Source organism: Notechis scutatus, chromosome 9 (assembly GCF_049901735.1).
Source record: "Notechis scutatus isolate UNSWTSFEM ecotype Mainland chromosome 9, rNotScu1.2, whole genome shotgun sequence".
NCBI lineage: Eukaryota > Metazoa > Chordata > Lepidosauria > Squamata > Elapidae > Notechis > Notechis scutatus.
In genome coordinates, this window is record NC_142017.1 from 8,990,696 (window position 1) to 9,009,040 (window position 18,345).

The 18,345-nt window shown below is 37.4% G+C and overlaps 1 protein-coding gene across 4 annotated transcripts in view; it reads left to right on the top strand.

Annotated features, from left to right (window-relative positions):
- Positions 1 to 18,345, top strand: part of ZNF536 (zinc finger protein 536) — a 324,777-nt gene that overhangs the window by 255,702 nt on the left and 50,730 nt on the right. The window contains exon 7 of one of the 4 annotated variants that reach the window (XM_087971517.1): positions 2,671 to 2,713. The exons of the other annotated variants lie outside the window; for them this stretch is intronic. Within the exon in view, the coding sequence (XP_087827643.1) occupies positions 2,671 to 2,684 (14 nt within the window). The 3' untranslated portion in view covers positions 2,685 to 2,713. Of the gene's footprint in view, positions 1 to 2,670; positions 2,714 to 18,345 lie in introns of those variants that run through there. 4 annotated transcript variants of the gene reach the window in all.

Below are 18,345 nucleotides of genomic sequence, written 5' to 3' on the forward strand. Positions count from 1 at the left end.
TCAAGAACGAAGATGAATATATGTCAGTTTCGGGCTTGGATTTCATCACTTGGAAACCTGACAATATTCATGTCCCAGGATAATGTTGTAGGATCCAATCTGTGTTGGTCCCCAGAACCAGAGGTTTAGTCTTCTGAGCTTCCACACTTGTGCTGGAGCCCATATCAGGGACCTTCTCTCTCCCCAGAATGTGTGCTTTGAGCTATTCTGCGTGTGATATTTAGATGGTGCCTCATCAGCTTTTTGAAGCAAGCAAGAACAAGGAAGAGGACTTTGGGGCCTCTAGGTTACTATAACAAAAGCCTAAAAATCTATCACAGCCTTCTCAACTGCAACATATACCTAGCACAATCAAGCCAGGGTGGTTTTGAGTTTCTTCTTCTTACTGCTTTTTATTTTGCTAGGGTGTGCAAATAACCATTTTGAAATAGTTTGACGGTCTCTTCTCTGAGTCAACTCAACCTCTCCTTCCCTACTTAGCAAGTGGCCACTCAGTCTTGCCCAACACAACATGGCTTAGAGTGATGTATGGACAGCCTGTGACTAGTTGAAAGACAGACTAGATGCCTGTGATCTTATCTCAGCTGCCCGGGAGAATTGGAAAAGCAGGCAAGCTTTTGCTAGCTGTAATTTAGCATAGCAGCTGAGTGAATTGCTCACATCCTAAACCACTGGTGTTAAACCATTTCTACTTTCTCTCTTTGGTCTCTTAGTATCAAGAGCACGGTAAGATCAATAGTTTCGAGAAATCTGAACCAAGCCTCTTATGAATTTGTACATTAGCCTTATTCGCAAGCACTAATATAATTACAGCTGAGATAGATGCCATCCTCAGTTTCTCTTATTTGTCACCACTCTCCCTATTCATCGATATCAAATTTTGTTTATGCATCCTTGTCTGCAACTGGGATTTGCATTGCTCGGCCAAAAATTGGTTGAGTTTAGATGGTGCCATCTGCTGAATATTCTTCAACTCTTATTAAGCTTAAATGCGTTTTTGTATTCTTTCTTTCTTCCCTCCCTCCCTCCTTTTCCCCTCTTTCTTTTTTCTTTCTTTCTTTTCTATCTTTCTCCTCCTTCCTTCCCTCCTCCCCCTCTTCCTTCTTCTTTCTTTCCTTCCTTCCTTCCCCTACCCCTTCTTCTCCTTTTCTTTCTTTCTTTCTCCTCTTTCTTCTTCTTTCTTTCCTTTCTTCTTCCCTTCCCTCCTCCTCTTTCTTCTTCTTTCTTTCCTTCCTTCCTTCCTTCTTTCCTTCCTTCCTTTCTTTTTTTCTTTCTTTCTGTCATGAGAAAAGTAAAATGAAGTCTGGGAATTTTTAAATGTGGCAATTATTAGAGATTCATGTTAACAACAAAACAAAACAAGTTGTGTATGGTGTCTTTTAAAGACATGCTTAAGATTCAGCGATCCATTTAGTAAGCATCTACAAATTTACCAGCACTAAATTGAAAAAAAAAATGCATAGCGATTGTTCAGGAGTACAAATTTGATGATCAGATGCAAACTCAGATTTAGGATGAAGGACTCGTGCCCCCAATTATTTGACCACCTGGTGCTTCAAATGGTTGTTTGGGGAACTGGCACAAATCCACAGCAAAGAGGTACATTCAGATACCAGAGAAACATGGGAAAGTAAGTTCTTGTTCCAAGTCCAAATATGTTGCTCATTCATTTGATTGCTCATATTTTCCAGAATTTTACTTACTTGCTACTTTTTAATACAAGAGTGAAATCAAAACTTCCTCCAGGGCAAAGCTATTTATTCTTAATCTTCTCTATTTGGGATTGAAAGAACATACACGTTTAGATGCAGGTCAATTCATATAATTATTTCCTTCCTTCCTTCCTTCCTTCCTTCCTCCCTCCCTCCTCCTCCCTCCCTCCCTCCCTCCTTCTTTCTTTCTTTCTTTCTTTCTTTCTTTCTTTCTTTCTTTCTTTCTTTCTTTCTTTCTTTCTTTCTTTCTTTCTTTCTTTCTTTCTTTCTTTCTTTTTTCAGTCTCCCCCCCTCTAACTCATGTCTCTTCCCAGAGCATTCAACACCTCTACTATATACATTCTTCATTATATCTACCAATCCATGGTCTCTGGATGGTATCTCAGAACTTCCAAGCTGGCAAGTGATGCCAGCAGGCTTGAATTGCCAATTCCACCAGTGAACATGGATGAACTGTCAGGGAGCTGTCCACATGTGCATGATGCTATCAGAGGTGGGGAAAGGAAAGGCTGCCTATGTATGGGCTAGAGGCATTAAGGCATTCACAATCAAGCTAGCTTCTTCCATTGTACCAAAAGAATATTACAGCATTACTTTAGGCTGCCAACCTGTACCCAGATAGCTGGGAATAAATCTTGCTGAGATTGCTTTCTTAGCAGACACAGCAGGACTGCGCTGTGAATTTTGCAAGTTACTATGTTTTGCATACACTTTTGTGTGTCCCCATCCTTCCCACTTCCAAATCCAAATTTAAACACCTGAAAAATATATTGTTGTTGCTTTTGTTAAACCTATTTAGTGTCTGGAAGGGGTGGAGGAGAAGAAACTGTTAGACAATAAGCATGTATGACGAAGAGATAATGGATTTACTTTAACCTTTGTAATGTTGTGCGATATTTAAATTTATGTTGATTCCCTCCATGTTACATGCAAGTAATTAATTTTGTCTTACTGACAGATGATTCTCAGTGACTGATTTTCAAGAGAAAATCCAGACAGGTATTTCTTTAAAAACAAAAACAAAAAAAAACATTTTGCTTTCATTTAAGATGGCTTGCATTTGTGGGTGGGTGGGTGGGTGGGTGGGGCTTTGTTTTCATTATGGGGAAGGGGGCAGCTATTTAGGTGGCAGGCTGAATTCTCATTACCGTTTATAAATCCTTGATAGTTAATCATGTGAAAGCCTGCCAAGGAGAGGTGGGTTTGCTGCTTCCAACAATGCACTTGCTCCAAGATGTACCAAATTTGAGTATTAGAAAAATGCATGCCTCTGTCTTTGGTCACCCTTTTTATGAATAGTTTGGGAGAGCGTTATTTGTCCAGAATGGAAATCCAAATGAATCTTTTCCCCCAGGGTTTCATTACTGGATCATTAGAAGAAACCCTAAAATAAGGCAGCACCTAAGACTCATGACATAGCCCTTCCTGAACGGTGTTTCAGGTGAGCCATGTGCAAATGTTTTCCCATTTTTACAAAATGGCAGGCTAACATTTCTGGATGCAGAAAAGTATTGGTTTTGTTTTACGTAGAGGAGATGACCAAGGAAGAAGTGATTTGTATTTTCTCCTAAATATAGCAATAGCATCTCTTCCAACTTGCTAGTTCAAGTCGTGCTCTCCGGGACAAGCTATACCCTGGGAAAGTTATGAGAATGAAATCTGTCTTGATGTAGAATTGTTGAGTTTCTTTTGCTCCTGGGGGCTCCAGTTCATAGCATTTTTTCCCCCAATCACTCCCTTTCCTCTCTCTCTCCCTGATGTCTTTTCCGCCCCTTAACTGAAACAGACAGCATTGGTCCTATCTATCTGTTCCTGCTTTGCAGTTATGCTTCTTATTAACTTGTACACACTGAGCTCATTTCGTGTGTGGAGAGCAGGAACAGACAGAGCTGAAAGCAAGAACTGGCATTAGTTACTGATTGGGACGTAGAACGGAGTTTCCCTTTTGGTCTTTTGGTTTAGGAAAGGTGCCAAGGAAATTTTCAATTTTACCTTTGTTGGATTTTATACCACAAAGTTGGATTGCAAAGCCAAGTTATGGATTCACCTTTGGGCTCTCTACTTGTTCCCACTTGCCTTCAAACTGGGGGAAATCTTCCATTAATGATCATGCATTGTTTCATCTCATCCTGGATACTACAACTGGGTTCACTTGATGGAGAAGACAGGTGCTGCATTTGTGTGATATACCAAATAAGTCTTAAGTAGCTCATGGGATAAACCCAGTTGAAATAAGCTGGGTTTTATAAATTATTTAACTGTGATAAGTCTAGTTGAAACCCAGTTTAAATGGTACAAGACAGATCAAGTCAACTTCAAACTTTGGGTGATGATGGCCAGGATTGTTAACTGAAAAAATAAAAAGGAATAATTGTCAAAAGATCAATGAATTGGGGAAAGAAAGAACTGCTATTGGGACAAGTGCAATAAAAGAGATTATTTTTTTGCGTGTGGCTAGAGAAAAAATTACAAAATTTGAGGAAATAACTTTGGAATTAACCATATAATTCCAAGGTTATTAATTACAGGCCATTAATTCATCAGTATGAAATGCTGCATCTCATATTTTTATCTAGATTGGAGTATACAAGTATATCTTAACTTTCCAGTGCTGGTACTTGGGCTTTTATGCTGACTCTCTTTGAAAATCCCACCTACTGATCTAGGGACAAATATTTTTAGTACTTTACTGTTTTCCCCATGGTGACTAAATGGATAGTGCACTTGAGTATATCCTTGAGTCCTTGATAGATCTGAAGCATCATTTAGTCTTAATGCCACACGGTATACTAAAGTGTAATCTGTTATTGTGTGTATGTAGGCAAGAAGGGACAAAATGCCGCTTTGATTGGCCTTCCTCACCTTCCTCAAAGTCTTTTCCTTTCCTTTTCTTCTCGTCTCTTTTTTTCCTTTCTCCTCTTCTTTCCTTTTTTATTCTCTCTCTCCTCTCCTCTCTTGTTCCCTTTCTCCTCTCCTCTCCTTTTTTCTTTCCCTTTTTCCTTTCATCTCTTTTCTTTCCCTTTTTCCTCTTCTCTCCTTTTTTGTTCCTTTTCTCGTCTCCTTTTTTTCCCTTACTTCTCATCTCCTCTCCTGTTTGCAGTTCCTCATAATTAATGTTCTCCTATTTTATTCTTTAAAAAATATTTTTCTATTCTAGCCTTGTCATCATTATCTTTTCTTTCTCTGTCTCTTCTGTCTTCTGTGAAGGCATTAGTGAAGGAGGCCCTACCAGTGCTGTTTTCTATTGTCTTTCTTTCCCATTAAAGTATGGGAATCCAGGGAAATTTGAGAACTTTGGAAAGAGCATGATGCAGTGAAGGACACTTGGTGGAACTTAGTTAATGCAAGACCAACAGAGATTTTTTTTAAGGAAAATCCTCTTTTCATTGCAATATGTTCTGGAAATATTTCTCCCCCAACAAGCTGAATGCGTACTGCTAGGTAAAAAAATGCAAGAGAATTTTTCTACATGGCATGAGTTTATTTAAGGAAATCAAATGTTGATTGCTTTAATATTGTGCTTAAAAAAAGTGCTACCTCCAAGTATTATCCGAGAAGCCTTACTTGAAAGATACAATGGCACTGATGATTTAAAAATAATATTGAGATTTCGAACAGTAGGAAAGCTATGCCTAGCTTTTTATTTTGAAAGAAATAGAGTACTACTTCTGATGAGCTTAATGTTCTGGAACAAATTTCAGGACAATATCTAATAAATTTTGCTCTAGTTTCCTTTGTATATTTTAACAGAAAATACTACCAAAAGTACAAAAAAGCCAGCTAATACATATTGCATTTTTTTAAAAATTAGTGTACAAAAAAAGGCCAAAAAAAAGAAGAAACTCACAAAACCATATATTTCTTGAGAACGAAATAAAATTCACTTAATATAAAGCAGTCCAATCAATTTATTTAAAAATAGAACAAAAAGGGGACATTAAGCATATTAAATAGTATATGTAGTCCCATTTTTTTTAAAAAAAGCTGTCCTTCAAACAGGACTTCTGAAGGTAAAATGCATGTTCAAATATAGAAACAGGGATGGGTTGTTCAGACTATTTTATAATTGATGGCTAATGGCTATCCTTCCAGCCCTATAGTATTTATTATTTTGAATTTGTAAAAAGCCTGTGCACAATATTCATTACCGCTGTCCTCTTGTTAGTTTCCAGCCCTTTAGCATCGAGTTCAAAAGAATGTAAGCATCTGCAGAAACCAGCGAGTCTTTTAGAACAAAATTAATATGTAAAAATCACATCTGTCCAAAACGGAGCTATATTTTATATCCATAAAACCAATGTAATATACCCAGACTGTGCTAACGGTTAAGATATAGTGGATAAGTATTAAGTAATTCTAATATGCACTTTGTCTTGAGAATATTAAAAAATGCTTTATTGCATTCTTTGCCATAATTTCTGCAATCAGCAATAGCAAGACTATCCACTCAGGATTATATACTATAATCTATAGGAAGGTGCTGTCGGATCTTTTCTACTGTAGAATCCAAATCTTGGGCATATATAGGGAATTTATATAGGTTCTGGTGAACCTTTTACTTCCCAAACCCTGGTGAGAAACAACACTCCAAATTTCTTACTCCTGGTCAGGATAATTGGAATATCCATGAATGGTCGTTTAGCAACCACAGTCTTAAATCCTAAACAATTGTGTTGACTCCACTTCTGAGAAGCACAAGAAACTTGTACAAAAAATGTACAGTGGTACACAGCTGCTTTGAAACTCATCAAATTTGGTACTCAATACATTTTGACGTGAATTTTTTTCCTGGTATTCATTGTTTGGTGCTCAACGCACAAGCTACAATCTGTTGGTGTTGGTTGCCTTTTGACTCGCTACATTATTCCTTACGGGGAAAAAAATGTTTGGTACTCATTGTTTTTGGTACTCATCACATCTCCTGAAGCCAATTAATGATGAATGCTGAGGTATCACTGTATATCATGCAAGATAAACGACTTGGTCAATGTTACTGAATACATCAAATTGACCAGGTTCATCCATCTCTTTCTGCAGTGAACATGGTTTACAAACCACAACAACTGGTTTTGCACACCATATTAAGCCTGTTTTATTATCTCAGTTATTAAAAATGGTACAAAATGCAGAAAGGATAGACAGTGACACTTAGTTCTAAGGATTTTTTAAAGGAAGCCAATGAGATTTGCTTTGTTAAGTCTTATAAAATTGTATTGTGCATTTATCCATGGATGCCCTTGAATTGATGCATCCATGTTTACGTGGTTGAGAAAGGCAAACGTCAAACAGATTGGAGTCTCACACTCAGCTGACTTTCATAAAAATGTTAATGGAAATCCAAAATATTTCCATAGTCTATAGATGCAGCTACCATGATGAGGATTTTAGACAAAGATGATTTTAGCACTCTGTGTCATGGCATTATATATTTCTTTTTCTTTAAAACATACTCCACAATGTTATGAAAAGCTTTAACATGATCTCTTCGAGAAACGTTCACACTGTCTAAAATCTCTATTTAGGTTTTAGTGCATTCAGTAGTCAGTATGTCTTTCTTTTGAGTGAGTACTTCTTATTACCTTTATACTTAATATCTCTTCTGGGAACTTTCTGTATCTTGTCTTTGTCAATAAATTCTACCTGAATACCTTAACTGTCTGTTTCTTCTTAATATCAGTTCGTGCCCACTTGTTGATAGGACACTTAAGATGCCATTAGCTGGTTCAGGTTTTCCCATTATGGGAAAATGTGGACTTTTGTGGTATCTCTATAAAATTTACTCAACTTTATCACGATGAAATAACAAAATCGATGATTTCTCAATACATTTTCATTATTCGAACATGCAGCATGCAAATAATCCATTAAAACATATTCACTTGTACACCTAGCATACCCTTAATGGTACAGTTTGTTGTGCTATTGTTATAATTTGTGTCTAAAATCATATCTAACTTATGTATTATCAAATCTGTATCTCTTTCATTTCCACCACCCAAATCTGGGTGATGTACAATACTTAATTAAAATTAAACATTCGTTACTAAAAATCTGTAAGTAACCCAAAAACAAGAGAGGATGATGTTCACCACAGTTCTCCCTGGTCCCATGGGAGCTCTAGGTCTGAAGTTACATGCAGGTTTTTGAGGGACCTATGGAAAGTTAAGAGGGATGGAGCTAATCTCACTTCTGAAGGAGAGAAGATTCCAAATGCAGGTGCCAGAGAAGATCCACCTCTTGAGATCCATCAAGTGTAGTTCCCTGATAGATGGGATCCACAGCATGTCTTCTTTGCCAGATTTGGTGTTGATCCCACTGATTTCAGAGTGTCATTCATTCATTCATTCATTCATTCATTCATTCATTCAATTCCTATAGCTGCCTTTCTCAATAACTGACTCTGGGAGGCTCACAATTCAAAACATAGATTGCAATTAAAATGTAAATAAAACATTTTAAAAACAACAAAAACAGTAAAAAGCATTAAGACCGTAAAAAATCTTAAAACTTGTAATTCAAAGTACATACAAAAGTAAGATAACTGGCCAGTTAACAACATAGCCAGGAGGCGGGGTTCTCAGATTATGTAGTGCCCCTGGTTTTCAGAAGCACAGCCAGATTTTTACAGCTTCATGAAAGGCTAACAGGTGTTATGTTACATGTCCTGTTTATAAAAATAAAAAATATAATAAAAAAAAAAAACACAAAAAAAAAAAAAAAAAAAAAAAAAAAAAAAAAAAAAAAAAAAAAAAAAACCGGCAATCCCCCCCCTAGTAGCAGTCATCATTGTAACTTTTTAAATCCTATTTCCTTTTGAAATTTCACTTTTATATCGTATAATTACACTTTGACTTTGGTCTGTGGGCGTATTTGGTGTGGTACTTTCTCCAAGTCCTCTTACTGCCTAGCTTCAGTGGTGAAGTCCAACATTGTCCATCAAACTTTGTCTCCATCCCAATGGGCCAGGAGCAATTGAATTGCCTTGATTGTAAATCAGCCACTCCATCAGTTCTTCACAGAATCAAATCAGTAGATCAAAACCCTCTGGAAACTACCTGAGACTTGTATCCATCATACTTCTCATTTGATCTCCTTAAGAGAAAAAAATGTAGATCAATAGTCTAGCATTGCTTTTACTAGGTGGGTGAATGGATATATAGATGGATAATATGGAGAACGGAAGAGAGAGAGAGAGAGACAGAGAGAGAGCCATCCAAATCCTTTATAGATCAGTCCAATGTTCTTGTTGCCCTAAACAAGGAGGCAGAAAGTGGGTAAATTGTTCTGGTAGTAATAAATTCCAGAGGGCTATTAATTATGCTCACAGCATCCGTTTTCATTTCTCTTTAGCATGTGTGGGGCCCTCTATATTTTTCCCAAAAAATATTCTATTAGTTTTTGTTACGTATGATCTCCTTTTTGTGAATCCATGCTGAATATCTTTAATTAAATCATAACTTTCCTTGTTTTGTTCCTGATTAGTGTTTCCAATATCTTCCCCACTGCTGAAGTTGAGCTTACTGGTGTTTAATTTCCTTGATCTTCCCTTGAGCTGTTATTGAGCTGTTATTAAGCATGTTGCATCCGTGGCCCCTTGCCTCGCTGCGTGCTTTTTTACCTTTTACACTTTTAGAACCCACTTTAGATGCCTTCGCAATAGGTAGATGCCCTCATACATGCAAACACACACCTGAATTTAGATTATGTCTGGAAAACAATCTTAAGTCTTTGATGGAGCACTCTCAAGTGAAGGAAACATCATCGTTTCAAGGACTCACAAAACACCTACAGTAAAATTCCTTCTGTTGCTTTCTGTTTTGGGTGCTTTGTGGATGCTAACTCTGTCTTCACTTTCCTGCTATAAAGACTGAGAGTATTTGTCTTCAGCATCGTTTTGTTAAAAACAGTCAAAATCACGGTTAAACCCTGTGAGTAGGTTAAACGATATATAGATAGATATCAGCAAACAGCCATTGCCCAGTTAAGGTGGGGAGTTTGGACAGATGATTGACAGCTCTACCGACTTCAGAAGGACTAAACTGGCAGAATTCCAAAATCTTCAGATTAATCACCAGTTGGTCTTTGGGTTAGTTCCTAAGATGCTTGCAAGTTGCTGTGAAATTAATTGATATGGTGGTTTTAAGGAACATATGTACGGTCCCCTTATTTTGGTCTTTAACTCAACATGTTGGGCAGAAATGGGGGGGGGGGGAATTACAGGATAAACCCTTGAAACTGAGGCAACATTCACTTCTTTTAGACCCTTAGAATCTGGAATTTTTAACAGAATATTTTCCTCTTTTCTTCTCTCCCAAGTTGGGTGGTGCCTGCTGTTGTAATGACATTTTATATCTTCTGCTCCAGAGAGTATCATCCCAGGGAGCCACAGGTGTTCATTGGAATTACTCACACATTTGTTGAATTGGCCATTCTGTCATTAAATGAACTTAAAACTAAAAAGCCTTTGGATGGGGGAAGTGACCAATCGAGAGAGAGACTTTGGATTATCTGATATCCCATAACTTAATCATATGGCTTTTAAGAGTGGGACACGAACAGCTGTGTCTCACTAATATCCCTGTGCTATGTGTAAAGCGATAGGCTTTCATTCTAAACTTATTTTCAGATGAAGAAGGACATTTCCAGGAGGAACATAAATATCTGGCCTTAACCGTTTTGGTTCCTTGAGACAAAATTTTTCATCACCCGATATTTATTAAGATGGCTGCCCTATGTAATCTATGAATAAGTGAGACCTGGAGTGAAAAGTTTGGAGATCACCGTTCTTTTTAATCTCATAGATACCACATCTGTATCTTCATTTACTCCTAGATAGATGAGACCGTATTTGTGTCCTTTTAAACAACAACAAAAGGACCCTATCTTCAATGCTATCAGCCCACTGATATAATTGTCCTTTTTTCCCCTTCCTGCTTCTTTATGCTCCGTGCATTTAATACGTACATTCCAAATCTGTTCCTCCGATTAACTGTTAGTTTGTGCTGTTTTCATTGCTTATTACTCAAGAATGTGTGCTTTAATAATATTAAAAACTAAGACAAAGAAACTGTAGATTAGAGACTTTATTTTCAGGGTAAAATGATACGGATAAGTGAGCGTCAACTGACCAGAAATTATTTGCTTCTGTCTGTTAGACACGTAATGGAGTCATTTAACTAGTCAAATTAGGAGCTGTAGAAATGCACTATGCTTCATTACGGAGTTCGAATGGGCACCATTTTACATTTACGTCAAAAATTATCTCATAGCAAATTAATGTTTTCATTGTGCTGAAACACCAAAGCAATGCAGTGTTAGCACCACCTAGGGGCTGTTCTTAAAATAGTTGCATCGAACTCTGCAAACATATTTCCATGTAGAAGAAGAAAACAAGGGTGAATAGATTGGCTTTAGGAGGGTCGAGGCCATGTACCCCCCCCCCCCTTTTTTTTTCTTTCTTAAATTAAGCCAATATACTCCAGTGTGAGTCTGCCATTGTGGCAGATCTGGGAACACACAGCTTAATGTAAATTGGTGGCAACTCTGGTCTGTTTTACCAGCACCAATCTTGGAAATGGTGAGATGTCTTCCAGTTGTGGGAGAAAAAAATGTCCAGCACAATCTGCCCAGCATCCTGAATGGATCACACTCCAAACCCCAGATTTACCATGTCCCAACATATTCACCACCCATGCGAAGCTCAACTATGAAAGGGCTACAATAGAAAGGCAGAAAGGAACTGGGTATCAATTGTTTATTGAGAAAATGGAATGTTTGTCCAAAAAAAAAAGGAAAATGGTTAAGAAAGACCATGGTCCTGGCAATTGTATATTGGGAGAACCAGTAGGGTAAGCTAAATAAAAAGGGAAGAGTATATTTAAGGTATTTAAGTAGTGAAACACAAGAGGCAAAGTCAAGAAGAAATAGGTGCTGAACAGATCTGAATTGAATATGAACATGAGTGATCAGTACAGAAGTCTGTTTGGTGGTCTGATCGTATAGAGACAATAAATGAGAAATAAATTGCAAATACATAAAAGAGTAATGAAGAGATCAAGAGTAAGACAAAGAAAGTTATGATTGGACCAAGTTAATAAAGAACCAAAATAGAAAGAGCCTAGTTCATGAAATTTTCAAAGATGGTGGAAAAGAAATGGTTTGCAAGGATACAAAAGTAGAAAAAATATGTAATGAATGATACTGGTGTTTTAGCTGTTTCCTTTCTTTTTCACTCACACTTTTTAATTTCTTTGGTTCACCATCTTTTAATCATTTCCTGTTCTCTGCATATGATTGATTGAATGAATTTATTTGCCACCAACAGTGAACAACTCTGGGTGATTGCTTTCCTTGAAAATAAATATCATGGTATATATGCATGTGTGTTGATTTGCACAATTAAAGAGCTTTGGGTATACAATAGTTAGATGGCAGAGTTTGGGAACTGTTATACATCTCAAGTCTTTGATATAAAGTTGGGTTTGGCTTTCAACATAAGGTTTGTTAATTCCTCCATTCTTTGAAAAAAAACAGGTGAGAATTTTCAAACTTAAAAAATATCTGAGAAGGTTAGCCAGCATGTATAAGACCAAGCTGGCATTTTTCAAAAATTACTTCAGGAAAAATATAAGCCCTGAAGATCTACATTATATGTTGCTTGGATGTTTTCTATATATCAAAGTTGGAATTGTCAAACTTGACCTTAGTCTAAGAAAACAGTAGTTTGTGTCACCTAAACAGCACAAAGGTTTTGTTCATGTTTTCATCCCAGAAAAAGAAATGTGGTGTATAATAACGACAATGACTTGTGTAAAATGTTGCAGGATGCAGGTTTCAATAATTACACAATCTAGAATAATAGTACTAACAGGTTTTTAAAAACAGCAATTCCAAATTCCCATTTTATTCAAACTAATGCAAGAAAATGCTTCTCATTTTTTTTAACAGGACACCTCAGTTGAATCCAGTGTCAATTGCTCCACTATTCCCTGATTTTTATATATGTATCAGTATTTTCCACAGGGGGGGGGGATTCTCTTGTGAAAGCATGATTAGTGACAACTGGTATTTACCACATCAGGTGGACATTTTGGGGTCTAACAGGCTCCCTGATATACTAAAAACCATATGCTTGATGATGCTTGTCATCATATAGAGGAGAGCTACACACATAGACGCACAGGCACACATACACAAAGAGAGATAAACTACTTGTCATGATACCGATGAGCTAAAATAATATCAAGATGACTTGGCCACGAGAAGTACAAATCAGGGACTTGGTTTCTCTGTGTGAGGTGTAGAATAGAAAATGTACATTCCTCAGCTCATGAAAAAAGTTTTGATCTAATTTACCTTTGAAAGAAGGCAAGAACTCTTCCATACTTTCCCTCTCAGAAACTTTGGGGAAGATTGTGGGATGAGTAGATGTAAGAATGAAAAGCATATATGCAATTGTTCCTTGTGTGTCATATATGACAGAAATATTCTATCTCTCCTTCTCCTTCTTCCCCTTCTCCTTCTCTTTCTCCTTCTCCTTCTTCTCCTCCTCCTTCATCCTTCTCTTTCCCTTTCTCCTTCTCCTTCCACCACCACCTCCTCCTTCTCTTTATCCTCCTCCTTCTCCTCCTCTTTCCTCCTCCTTCTTCTTCCACCAATTCCTCCTCCTCCTCTTCTTCCTCCTCCTCCTTTTCCTCCTCTTCGTCAATCAGAGTTTGGGTCTGTCTTGCTCGTGCCCAACATGCAGAAGTTCTTCGATTTAAAACAAAGCTATCCTTTCCATTTTATTTTTGTTTAATTTTTTTTCTCCTTAAAGATTGTCAGATCTATCTGGCTTTGCAATTTGTGAGTTTGGCAGAAAAAAAACTGTGCATTTTTGTGTTTGTGTCTCATCATTTATATTTCCCCCCCTAAAGTGTATTGTTTTTGTCAACATTCATTCCATTATAAAATCATTTTGTGTCCTTTTTGTTACTAGACACGCTTCCCTAATATTTGACTTTTTCTATTTGACATTGAAGCACAAAGCACTCCACACCATTTTGAGAACTGCAGTTTTGGGCATTCCTGTAGAAGTACCAATTTCTGTTTATATTCAGTAGCAGATCTACAATAGGTGGCATTTGCCTGACTGACTGGTAGACTGAAATTCTTAACTATTCTCACTTTGGAGTGGCACTCAGAGTATTTTCCAAATAGTTTTTTTTTTTAAATTGCAAATATACTTGCCCAGAAACTGAATGTGAATTGTTTTGAATTTAGGAAAACTTTTCTGAAGCCAGAAAAATATTCTACCACAGAGGCCCCAGTGTGGAAACTGGGATATAGAAACAGATTTTATTGTGGATAGTGAATAAGGAAAGTGGAATCATTCTTGGAATGGTAGGCCCTCTGCTGGTGTTTGGTCCTTGGCAAATCCTCTACTTTGAAATTCTCTGGAGCCAATATTCTCTTCCTTTTCCTTCTCCCTCTATTCTTCTGTTCCTCCTCCTTTTCTTTCTCTCTGACTCCTTTTCCCTTCCTTCTCCTTCTCCCTTCCTTCTCCTTCTCCTCCTTTTCTTCATTCATCTTCTGTTCCTCATTCTCTTTCTACCTGACTCCATCTCCCTTTCTCTTCCTCCTCCTCCTCCTCCTTTCTTCATTCGTCTTCTACTCCCTGATTCCATCTCTTCTCCTTCTTCTGCTACAAGTAAAAAATCTTTCAACATCAGCTTTTGTTACTTAATCTGCAGAAAGCAGTTAGCTGTTCCTGCTGGTTTTATGAATACTTTCATTATTATTATGGTGAAACATCAGCTTTTTTGAACCACAGTATAATAGTTGAATAACAACATTAAACCTGACTCCTTCCTAAAAGGAGTCAGCTCCTAGCTAACTGTTCCATAAAACTTCTCAACCCATATGGTTTCTGTATTAGGGATGTCCACCGATTATTGGCTGTAGTAAATATTTAGAAATGTATATTCCAATATTTTATCCCGTTTCTTTTTGGGGAAGTAGAATTTTGGCTTTGGTTTCTCTTAGAAAAAAGAGAGCAATAATTTTTTTAGAAGCTTTTTTACATAAAATGCAATGGGCTCATAGTGCAAACAACAAGCTACATTTTCATGGAACACATCTAGAATTACATTTATCTCTGACACAAGCAATCATTTATTCATCAAAACACTGCCTGCTAACTGTAATAGGAAGATAAAAAAAAATCATATTGTGTCAAGTGCATAATTTTTGTTAGTACATTGGGTTCCCCCCAACCAAATTTCAAAGCAATACTGTTTGCTGGTGAATATGAGGATTGCTCCCTGTTTCCATACAGTAAGTTATGTTATTGTATTGGGTGTGTGTGTGTGGTTTTTTCTTTCTTTGTAGTTCTTTCTCTAGTGTTAAACCACACCAGCACTGAGAATGTTAGCTAGTCAGGTAATGAAATAATTTAACCTGAACTATTCTCTTCTATTGAATGATTGAACTGTTTATCCCAACTCATCTTTTTCTGCCAATGTTTTGATAAATGTTTTAAACATTGGTGGGGGGGAAGGAAGGAGAAGGAAAAGGCACTGTGGTCCACTTGCTACAAATTTAAACTCAAGTATGGGAAGATCAGCATTTTTTGACATAACCTTTACTTAGGGAAGATGGCTCTAAGCAAGATTCTTCAAGTTGATGTTCTCCAGAAGAACACCAGATGAAAATTTACTCATAGCCTAGTCTTTCAGGTCTCTCAATGGTGCATTAATTGTCTCTGTAACTGAGTCCATCCCTCTTCTGCTAACCATTCTATTCTTCTCTTTTCTTCCACTTTTCTCAGCTTTCAAGCCTCATCCAGAGCCCTAGGTCTTTGCATAATGTGTCCAAAGCAGAAAAACATGAATCTGGGTGTTTATGTCCCAAGTGAAAACTCTGAACTGATTCCCCCCCCCCACCAAAAAAAAATCAGTTTGTATGTCTGTGGAGATTCTCAATTATCCAGGTCATGGTTGTCCCAAAAGAGGTGGTGGTGGTGGGGTGTTTCCCAAAAAAGAAACTGGACTTTCCTGGTGTTTTCTTTGAAAACATTTTGCTTCCTACCCGAGAAGTTTCTTTAGTTCTAATTTAGAATTGAAGAAGTTTCCTAGAGGAGAACCAAAATGTTTTCCAATAAAACACCAAGAAAATCCAGTTGCCTTCTGGGGATCCATCTTTTTTCTTGGCCATCCATGGTATTCTCAAGAGTCTTCTCCTATTCCAAAGTTCAACGGCGTCACTACTTTTCCTATTGTGCTTCTTTAAAGTCCAACTTTTGATTCTGTAGAGTGCCATGGAGAATATGAAGCCTGCACAATTCTGATTTTTATCGGTATAGGCACATCACAGCATTGGAATAACTTTTCCAAGGATTTCATGGCTGCTCTATTAATGGCTAGTCTGCAGCGTATTTGATAGGAGGAAATTAGCTCCTAATTAATTTCAGATTCAACAGTCATAGGAAAGACAAAAAATGTTTCCCATGGCTATATGCTTCCATTTTGTTCTTCTCGCCTAGAAATATGGCCTACCTACTGATGTGAAATTTGTCTGCCAACTCTGTGATAGTTCAGCTTTCCTGTTTACCAAGGCTAGACTGAAGGATTCAATGATTTATCATTATTCCTATTGGGTTTTGTGTAATAACTTTGAAACTCATATAAAGTAATGATCCACAAACTCTTTTAATGTTCATTATAAAATATGAAATATTTCTCAGAACCATTGCAATTATGTGACCAGACATAACTGTTTCACACATGAGCACATGCAGGGAGGTTTAACATAACTTTATTATCTTCTTGTCTTTCCCTTTCATTGATGTGATAATAGTACTTTAATATTTCTTTGAGAGAAAAAGTTAAACAATTTTGGAATCTCTGCTGAGGCCTAGTTTATTGGTTTTTGCAACAGAGTATTCAAGGATAATTGTATTTATGATTAGGGTGACACTAATAAATGGTATATGTATAGAAGAGGGGTGTGTGTGTGTGTGTGTGTGTGTGTGTGTGTTTTACTAGTGGAATTCAAATATTTTTACTAACGGTTCTATGGGTATGGCTTGATGGGCATGGCAGGGGAAGGATACTGTAAAATCTCCAGGCAGAAGTGGTATTTGCTGGTTCTCCAAACTATTCAAAATTTCTGCTACCGGTTCTCCAGAACTGGTCAGAACCTGCTGAATACCACCTCTGATGTGTGTGTGTACAGCACACCACAGAGCAAATGAAATATTTATAATCAGTTTATTCCTTTAAGTATTTTTCATTTGTTCATCACATGCAATTTATAATGTATCTAACTGGACCTAAGGTAAGACAAGTCTAAGACAAGACTAGAATAACAGAGTTGGAAGAGACCTTGGCTATCTTCTAGTCCAAATTCTATACTATTTCTGAATTAGTTTTTATGTGTGGCCATCAAGTAATTCCACTGAATAAGAACAGCTCCTTGTGGAGCAGAGTTTTAACTAAATCTTCTACAAGCTAAGAGGTCATTTGAAGTTGAATATTTGTAAGACTTTCTTTGGCTCCTTCAATCAACCCCAGTCCTCATTTTGTGGCCCTCATTTATTCTCATACTTCAGGAAGATTATGGGGTCACCTAACTGTGTCATTGTAAAATTTACAATCCACTTTATTCCAGAGGCTCTAGATGTTGTATAAGATAAGATATTAAGATGTTAATATCTTCACGCCAAAATTAACACTAGGCCAACAATCAAGAAGCAAACAATACCCCAATCAAGAAACTACCAACTCAGACAAACAAGCTAACAGTAAATAGCAACCCAATCAAGGAACCTCCAAGTCCACTCCCATCAACACTTAGTCTATAAAATGAATGCAGATCCTATTCCCTTACTAGCACTGATTGTCAGCGTTCCAACTAACAAACTCCAAATCAATTAACCCCAAGACAAGCATTTCCTCAAAGTTCAATTTTATTAGAGATGTCATATTTTCACATCTGGGGAAACCCGGACCTGAGAGTTCCAGGTTTTCCCTTCCCAAAAGAAATTCAAAGATCCATCCCCTGCACCCACCAGTCCATCACATGGTCCAATCAAACCGTCATCCCAATTGGAGACCTTCCTCCAAACACTCCTGTCCAGGTGCAGGTCAACATGTCCTTGACTTCCTGAGAAGAATGTTGTTGAGTCTAATCTTCCACCAAGCCACCTCTCTACTAAATCCCCTCTCCCAAATTCCCAGGCACTAAATGTGGCAGCCTCGAAGCTTCCAGGTAAAATATGGCTTCCAAGGCTGACACTGATGATATTACCTAGTTGGGTAATGAAACGTCTGCAAGAAAACAACCATGCTCAGAGAGCACCAAGGACCCCAGAGCTGAATTTTCTCTTCTATCGATTAATGTCTCAAGCTTTGCAAAAGCTTACATCACCACTTTACTCCTGAAATACACCCATTGAACTTAGATAAATCAAGACTATTTTTTCTAGTTTCTGCAGGCTTTAACGTTGCCCTTCAGAATTACCCAACTTTCTCCAAGCCCCATCTTCTGAAGACCCCCGCCAAAAAAATCTTGGCCACATAGCATAGCCCATAAGAAGCCCTGCAATCCATGGCAACTAAAACAAACTAGAAGTATGCCCTCGCTTAAAGTCCTG